The sequence below is a fragment of the Sapajus apella genome, unplaced genomic scaffold (genome assembly GCF_009761245.1).
Source record: "Sapajus apella isolate SASKATOON/1434 unplaced genomic scaffold, GSC_monkey_1.0 scaffold52, whole genome shotgun sequence".
Classification (NCBI taxonomy): domain Eukaryota; kingdom Metazoa; phylum Chordata; class Mammalia; order Primates; family Cebidae; genus Sapajus; species Sapajus apella.
Window position 1 is genome coordinate 10,818,570 of NW_022436992.1, and position 9,149 is coordinate 10,827,718.

General features: G+C 45.7%; 1 protein-coding gene and 1 pseudogene across 1 annotated transcript in view; one reads left to right on the top strand and one right to left on the bottom strand.

Moving 5' to 3' along the window:
* Positions 1-1,717: 1,717 nt before the first annotated feature.
* LOC116527029 lies at positions 1,718-1,847 on the bottom strand (annotated as a pseudogene).
* Positions 1,848-8,491: 6,644 nt separating this feature from the next.
* The window catches only part of TGOLN2 (trans-golgi network protein 2), a 9,260-nt gene continuing 8,602 nt past the window's right edge, over positions 8,492-9,149 (top strand). Inside the window, 3 exon segments of the mRNA XM_032243508.1 lie at positions 8,492-8,628; positions 8,860-9,142; positions 9,144-9,149. The exon segment at positions 9,144-9,149 is cut by the window's right edge and continues 667 nt beyond it. Coding sequence (XP_032099399.1) covers positions 8,583-8,628; positions 8,860-9,142; positions 9,144-9,149 — 335 coding nt within the window. The 5' untranslated portion in view covers positions 8,492-8,582.

Here is a 9,149-nt window from a genome sequence, read left to right on the forward strand (position 1 = left end):
GGCATCTGGTTCTTGATGTGCCAGCGTCGACACACCTTCAGAGAACTCAGGACCTGAGCCTCAACAAGCCTAATCCTCCAAATACACAGGGTAGGGTGATGTCAGGAGTCAGGGTATCGACTGGTAAGATGAATACTTTGCTGGGCTGAAGCTGACTTCAGGGCATTCCAGACAAGGGCACAACTGGGGACAGCTCCGGGAAGTGTGGGGTAAGGAAGTCACATCAGAAAGAGGAAAGCCACAGAATATGTGTAAAGTCCAGAAATGGCATTTGTAGTTAATTGGCACATGTGAGGGCTAGACAGCTGAATGAAAGCTTAAGATTTGGAAACATGACTTTTCATTTATGTCTTTAGTATGAAACATACCAAAGGTCTTATTGTAGTTTGTGTTAATGTAACATTAATACATTTATTGATTCCATTTCTTTAACATTTGAAATTTATTTTGGTTTCTGCTCAACAATACTATACTGCAATGGTATTTCCAGAAGCTCAGTGAAACACTATACATTGAAAAACACCAAAATAAGCCTTAAAAAAATAAAATTAAATAATTACAAAGTTACAAAAAGTGGCCACCTACTGTTTGGGCAAACAAAAAAGGAGAACAATTTCAACACTCTCTCATTTATTGTACATGGAATCTGATGAATTAAAGGAATAGCAATCAGAGTGTGGGGGCTGGCATATTGGCAGTTTGATGTACCATACAGCTCAGGGCTGGGTGCGTTGGCTCACACCTATAATCCCAGCACTGTGGGAGGCCAAGGTGGGTGGATTGCTTGAGCTCAGGAGTTCAAGACCAGCCTGAGCGACGTGGCAAAACCCTGTTTCTATAAAAAATAGTCACCCCCTCCCCCCCCAAAAAAATTAGCTGGACATGGTGGTGTACCCCTGTAGTCTCAGCTATTCATGAAGCTGAGTGGGAGGATCACTTGAGCCCAGGAGGTAGAGGTTGCAGTGAGCCAAGATTGTGACATGCACTCCAGCCTGAGCAACAGAGTGAGACCCCATCTCAAAAAAAAAAAAAAAAAAAAAATCATGTAGCTCAGGCTCAAATGCTTTACAGAAGAGTTTCTAAATTGGCAGATTTGGCCAAGTACAATGGCTCATGTCTGTAATCCCAGCATTTTGAGAGGCTGAGGTGCGAGGATTGTTTGAACCCAAGAGTTTGAGGCCACAGTGAGCTATGATCACGCCACTGCACTCCAGCCAGGGTGACAGAACAAGACCCTCTCTCTCTCTAAAAAATAAAATAAAATAAAATGAATAAATAAATGGGAGATTTAGTAAATTCACATCTGCCCTGTAGAACCACCTGAGTTGAGAGTCACCCTTGGCTCTGAATGTACCGTTTAATTAAAGCTGGAAATCTCTCCCCAGGATTCCTACTGGAGCAAGTAACGCCAAGCCCAGCCTTCCTAGCAAGAGTTTTCACAGCGTTCTAGCTCTCCAGACCTGCAGCATTCTGCATCAGGTTACCCCGTACAATCAGGGATAAGAGAAGACACCAGCATCACCAGGAGGGGAATTCCAGAGGTTTAGAATTCTGTCAGCACATGTGTCACTGGAAGTCATCATGGGGGGAATATGCCAGAGCTTACGTAACTAGCTGTCAGGTCTTCCCCTGCTGCCTCAGCCTCACTACATAGACTTGTCTTCGACGTCGCCTAAGTCCAGAAGTGGACTCTTTTTTTTTTTTTCTTTTTTTTTTTAAATTTTTCTTCTTTTTCTCTGCTCCAAAGATCCATTTAATATATTGGCCTCGGATAGAGGACATATCAGATATTAAACTGATAAGAACGGATACTACACTTGATCATAGCCATGGGGCTGAGAAGCAATCAGAAGTGGACTCTTTAGCAATTCTACTCAGGAATCTGCAGCAGGAAAACAGGTTCCTCTATTAACTCCATGACTGAAGCACATATTCATCTAATAGAAATCACCCGTCAACCAGTAGCTGGGTACAGGATCATGCCTGTAATCCTAGCACTTTGGGAGGCCCAGGCAGGCGGATCACCTGAGGTCGGGAGTTTGAGACTAGCTTGGCCAACATGAAAACCTGTCTCTACTAAAAGTACAAAAATTAGCTGGGTGTGGTGGCGGGTGCCTGTAATCCCAGCTACTCAGGAGACTGAGGCAGGAGAATCACTTAAGCCAGGGAGGCGGAGGTGGCAGTGAGCTGAAATAGCGCCACTGCACTCCAGCCTGGGCAACAAGAGCCAGGCTCCGTCTCAAAAAAAAAAAAAAAAAAAAAAATTGCCGGGCACAGGGAGGGAGGCCCTTAGCTGACTACAGGAGGTGGCTCTTGTGGCTTCACGTGCTCCTTACACACCACCCTAGCTTCAGCGATGCCTCAGCCAGCTCACCGTCATCTACATAATCTCTAGAAAACATGCTTCAAATGCTGTCTTTGAAAAGACAACCATGCAGAAAATAAGCTTTCCTTTACTGTACATTATTTTCTTCAGTGCAATTTCTAAAGGCAAACTTGAATTCAATTGTACTCTTTCTGTACAAGAAATGAAACTTCTCAGAGGCTCAAAAGATGAGCTCCGTGGACTCCATGACAAAATGTACACACCCACTGCCAACCCTCTTGGTTTCTAAAACCAACCTTTCTTCTTGCTCTCCTTTTTGAGAGCAAAACCCAACACGTATGAGGTCATAGCAAATAGTAGCCAGGAAAAGCTGGGAGACCCCAGTCATATCCAGAGGGCATGAAGAAAGAAAACATCTCCTCTGCCAAAGGCAAAATGGAGTTTGTGAACCAGGCATGGTGGCTCACGCCTGCAATCCCAGCATTTTGGGAGGCCAAGGCGGCTGATCATCTGAGGTCAGGACTTTGAAGCCAGCTTGGCTAACACAGTGAAAACCTGTCTCTACTAAAAATACAAAAATTAGCTGGGCATTGTGGTGGGCACCTCTAATCTCAGCTACTTGGGAGGCTGGGCCAGGAGAATTGCTTGAACCCAGGAAGAGGAGGTTGCAGTGAGCCAAGAACACACCATGGCACTGCAGCCTAGGCACCAGAGCAAGACTCTTGCAGACCAAAACCAAGAGCCTCCTTCATGTTTTCTTGCATAAAGCATGAGCCTGCCCTGTTTCAAAAAGTTCCTGCTAAGTACGATTGTGTGAAAGATCACATGGTTTCGGCCAAGTATGGTGGCTCATGCCTGTAATCCCAGCACTTTGGGAGGCTGAGGTGGGCGGATCATGAGGTCAGAAGATGAGACCATCCTGGCTAACATGGTGAAACCCCATCTCTACTAAAAATACAAAAAATTAGCCGGGCATGGTGATACACACCTGTAGTCCCAGCTATTTGGGAAACTGACGCAGAACTGCTTGAACCCCAGGAGGCAGAAGTTGCAGTGAGCCAAGATTGAGCCACTGTACTCCAGACTGGGCAAGAGGGCAAAATTCCATCTCAAAAAAATTTAAAAAAATAAAAAAAAGATCGCAGTGTTTCAAATCATATTTATTTTAAAAATCTGTGACGGGATAGTGGCCTCACTGCCAGGAAGCCCAAGTTCTGTTTTATGCTGTTTTATACAACCAAGTGGAAGTTGATGCATTTGTCTCAATTCTGATTATATCTTCCCCCTACTTAAAACACTAGTGATATCATTATTGTTAACATAAAATATAAAACCCTGGGTGTGGCCCACGAGTTCTGCATGATTTGGACTCCTTTCCTCTGTTGTCTAGTAAATTGGACACGAGGTCAGGCTTAATAATTTATAGTTGCCCTCAGCAGGCACGCACCCCATTGATAAGCCAATATCTTTAAATGTTAGTTAAACATTCATTTATGGGAGGTAGAAAAATTTTTCTTTTCTTTCTTTCTTTCTTTTTTTTTTTTTTTTTTTTTGAGAGAGTCTCGCTCTGTCACCTAAGCTGGAGTGCAGTGGTGCAGTCTCAACTCCCTGCAACCTCTGCCTCCCAAGTTCAAGTGATTCTCCTGCCTCAGACTCCCAAGTAGCTTACATTACAGGCATGCACCACCATGCCCAGCTAACTTATTTTGTATTTTTAGTAGAGATGGGGTTTCACCATGTTGGTCATGCTGGTCTCGAACTCCTGACCAAATGATCTGCCTGCCTTGGCCTCCCAAAATGCTGGAATTACAGGCTTGAGCCATTGCACCTGGCCACCAGGATTTTCTCTTTTCTTTCCTCTCCCCTCTCCCCTTTCTCTCTCTCCCTGCACTCCCTTTTCTCTCTTTTCATTGTTTGGGGCAGAGTCTTACTCTGTTGCCTAGGCTGGAGTGCAGTGTGACCTGATCACACCTCACTGCAGCCTCCACCTATGACACTCAAGCAATTCTCCCATCTCAGTGCTCCTGGGACTATAGGTGCACACCACCGTGCCCAGCTAATTTTTAAAATTATTTGTGGAGATGAGGTTTCACCATGTTGCCCAGGCTGGTCTTGAACTCCTGGCCTCAAACAATCAGCTGGCCTCGGCCTCCCAACCAAAGTGCTGGGATTACAGGCATGAGCCACTGTACCTGGCCAGAGCTTTCTTTTAGAAAAAATTAATTTACCAGTTCATTTTCTTTAGCCAAAGTGGAGTCAAGGTTCTGAAACATTCTGGTAAAAGGTTTCTCACTTCCTGTGATTCTTATTCTCTCTTCAATAATAAGTGTATGTGTGAGACACATTTTCTTACAACAGAAAAACATATTGAGAAGCATATTAATTGTTTTTTAAATTAAAAAATATCCAGCCTAGGCAACAGAGTGAGACTCTGTCTCAAAAAAATAAAAATAAAGCACTTGTTCCTGAAAACTATATGCTGCATACTATTCCTTGTCTAATTCTAATTGATTAGAACTGCGTATCATGTAAGCCAAATATTGCACTCAGTAGACTACAGAAGAGTTACTTCCCTTGGCAGCTGTAGTTCTTTCTGGCAGGAGTGGGACTAGTTTACATTTCAAGCAAAGTTAACTGGCACATGGCCGGGTGCGGTGGCTCACACCTGTAATCCCAGTACTTTGGGAGGCCAAGGTGGGTGGATCACTTGAGGTCAGGAGTTCGAGACCAGCCTGGCCAATGTGGTGAAACACCATCTCTACTGAAAATACAAAAATCGGCCGGGCGTGGTGGCTCAAGCCCGTAATCCCAGCACTTTGGGAGGCCGAGGCGGTGGATCATGAGATCAAGAGATCCAGACCATCCTGGTCAACATGGTGAAACCCCGCCTCTTCTAAAAATACAAAAACATCAGCTGGGCATGGTGGCGCGTGCCTGTAATCCCAGCTACTGAGGAGGTTGAGGCAGGAGAATTGCCTGAACCCAGGAGGTGGAGGTTGCGGTGAGCCGAGATCACGCCATTGCACTCCAGCCTGGGTAACAAGAGTGAAACTCCGTCTCAAAAAAAAAAAAAGAAAAAAGAAAATACAAAAATCATACGGGCATGGTAGTGGGTGTCTGTAATCTCAGCTATGTGGGAGGCTGAGGCAGGAGACTCATCTGAACCTGGGAGGCGGAGGCTACAGCAAGCTGAGATCATGCCACCGAACTCCAGCCTGGGCGACAGAGGGAGACTGTCTCAACAACAACAACAAAAATCCACAAAGTTAACTGGCATGTTTTCTGTTGTACTTTTTGTGCTTAGTAGATTCATGTTCTCGACAATTCTCAGATCATTTGCTCTTTAAGCTGCCTCTGCTCCAGCCTCATTCCTGCCTTTCTCCCTGTTCTCTATTATCTGGCAATTATAGTCTTTAGACTTACACAAAATACTAGGTTCCTACCTGTCTGCAGGCCATTGTATTTACGTTGGTGCAAAAGTAAATGCTGTTTTTGTCACATGGCAAAACTGCAATGGCTTTTGCATCAACCTAATACATGCTGTACACTCAGCCACGAAAGCCCATCTTCCTCTTCCCTTCATCTTCACCTGGGACATATCTACAACCTTTGGTCCTTAGCTTACGGGTCACTTCCTCAATTGATCTCATAGTTTCTGCACTTTTCTTTCTGACAGTTCTTGGAATGTGCATGCACGCACACACATTTGTGTAGTTAATATTTATGTAACCCACTAGATTACATGCTCCATGGAGTTAATACCTACTTTAAAAATTTGATATAACGTAGTTGTACAGATTTATGGGGTACATGTGGCATTTTTATACAGGTATACAATATGTAATGACCAAATCAGGGTAACTGGGATATCCATCACCTCAAACAATTGTGTTGGGAACATTACAATTCTTCTATTTTAAAATATACAATGTTATTGTTAACTATAATTTTCCGACTGTAGTAGTGACTCCAGAGATTACTCTTCTTATCTATCTGTATTTTTGTACCCACTAACCAACTTCTCTTTATCATCCCTCTCCCCTCTTCCCTTCTCAGCCTCTGGTAACCACCATTGTACTCTCTACTTCCGTGAGATCCACCAGTCTCAGCTACTTGCAAGGCTGAGGTGGGAGGTCACTTGGGCCCAGGAAATGGAAATTGCAGTGAGCTGAGATTGTGTCACTGCACTCAAGCCTAGGTGATAGAGTGAGATTCTGTCTCAAAAAAAGAAAAGAAAAGAGATGGGGTCTTGCCATGTTGCCCAGGCTGGTCTGGAACTTCTGGGCTCAGGTGATCCTCCTGTCTCAGCCTCCCAAAGTGCTGAGATTACAGAAGTAGATATCTCTTCGATATACTGATTTCCTTTCTTTTGGATATATACCCAGCAGTGGGAATACTGGATCATATGGCAGTTCTATTTTTAGTTTTTTGAGAAACTCTATGTGCTGTTTTCCTTTATTTTTTTTTTATAGAGACAGGGTCTTGCTATGTTGCCCAGGCTGATCTCGACTCCTGGGCTCGAGCCATCTGCCTGCCTCAGCCTCCCAAGGTGCTGGGACTACAGGTGTGAGCCTCCATGCTCCTCCGCTAATACTGTATTCCATAATGGCTATACTAATCTGCATTCCCACCAACAGGATATGAGCAATCCCTTTTCTTCTCATCCTTGTATTTCGTTTTGTTTTGTTTTTTTTTTTATTTCTTTTGATAACAGCCATTCTAACTGGGGCTGAGATGATCTCTTACTGTGGTTTGGATTTGCATTTCCCTGATTAGTGATAATGAGCATTTTTTAATATATCTGTTGGCCATTTGTATGTTATCTTTTGAGATACATCTATTCAGTAGGTCTTTGGCTCATTTATTTCTTCTTCTTTTTTTGAGATGGGGGTCTCACTCTGTTGCCTAGGCTGCAGTCAGTGCCTTGGTAAGATCTTGGCTCACTCACTGCAACCTCCGCCTCCCAGGTTGAAGCACTTCTCTCATCCTCAGCCTTCTGAGTAGCTGGGGATCACATGCACAGGCCACCATGCCCGGCTAATTTTTTTTGTATTTTGGTAGACACGGGGTTTCATCATGCTGCCCCGGCTGGTGACCATTTTTTAATCAGATTTTTTTCCTTGAGTTTCTTATACATAGTTTCTCCCATTGTGTAGGTGGTTTCTTCACTTCGTTTTCTTTGCTGAGCAGAAGCTTTTTAACTTGGTGTAATCCCATTTAAGACCTATCATTTCTTACATTGTCTTCAAAGCACCTAGCCTGGCAAACGTTCATAAAGTGATTTCAAACTTTTAATGTATAAACATAACGGTAACTTCAAACTGTGGGCTATAAAACTATTTACCTGATTATCCCAATATGGGGAGAAAATAAATATGTATGGAAAAAAAGGGAAATATGCTAAGAAGTACTTTTTTTTTTTTTTTTTTTACAAAACTAGATGGAAACGTAATAAACTAATGTAAGCGGTAACCTTTGGAAGAGTAGGGAGGAAGACTTTTCTAGTCTATTTACTTTAAAATCTGGTTTTGATTTCTGAAACATTGTAAAGTATTACCTAATAAAAACATTAAATGTTTACGGGGCAGACAATACACTAAAACATTAATAGTGATTATCCCAGAAGGGTGGGAGTCAGATTTTGTTTTCTGCTTCTCTACATTTAAGATTGGTAAAAAGGACACTTTTTGGAAAAGATGTCTGGCGCCCTCGGAGGACTCCGTCTCCGTGGAGTTGGGAAGGAGGAGGGCCGGGATGCGAAGGCAATGCTTTGTAGGTAATCGGATTTGCTCCCACATGGGAGCGACCAGAGCACAGCATGTTTGTGTACTGCGAGGAGGTAACCCCGAAAAAGGCAGAGCTTAGAAACGCAGGCACTGGCTGGTGGTGGCCAAGAGAGGTGCCTGGCCCCAGCGACCTCACTCCCGCGGCCAGTGGGTGAGGCGAGGGAGCTCCTGCTCGGCCTGTAAGGTCTAGAAAGTACGAGGCGGAGAGGACGAAAAACGGAGGGTCAGTCTGTTGTGGCTGTGGTGAAGAGAAACCGGGAAGAAGAGGCTCGCTCTCCACTCGGGGACCGTAGGCGCCGCAACGGAAGACGAACACAGACAACAGCAGTAGCCACTTCCCCGAGTCCCCGCCCCTTGACCCGGCGGAAGCCGGAGACGGAGAGGCGCGCGCAGCAGGGGCGGGGCTGGAGAGGGGCCCCACCCGCGGATCTCGCGGGAGCGTTAGAGGACGGAAGCGCTATCTGAGCAGGATGCGGGTCGTGGTTGCGTTGGTCCTCCTGAGCATCTCAGCGGCGGGTAAGACCCTCCACCGCGCATCCCATTCTTGACCCCAGCCCCCCATTCTCACAAGGGCCGGTCACCATGTAGGCTCGCTTCTTCTCTGCCCGACCCACCTCTCCGCTCGCCATCGGCTCCCACCCCACCCCGCAATCCCCATTCGCCCTCTGCCCCCGACCTCTTCCAGCTCTGAGGAGTTCCTTGTTCCGGCCTGCCCTTCTCCGGTGCTAATTTGTTTTTCTATTTCAGGAGCCGCTCCGCTCCCAGACCCCAAAGCTCCCAAGAAAGAAGCTGCAGTTCGACCTTCTGCGGGAAACGACTCCAACCGCCCCATCTCGAGCCAGCTGCCTGGAGGCTCTACCAGGTCGGATCAGGAGCCGCAGACTCCACAAGACAGCTCTAGCAAGTCGAGTTCGGGGGCGCAGACCCGAAAAGACAGCCTCAGCAGGTCAGGTGCGGAGACGCAGACCGCAGAACAAGGCACCAGCCAGTCGGGTGCGGACGGGCAGACCCCTGAACACGGCACCAGCCAGCCGGGT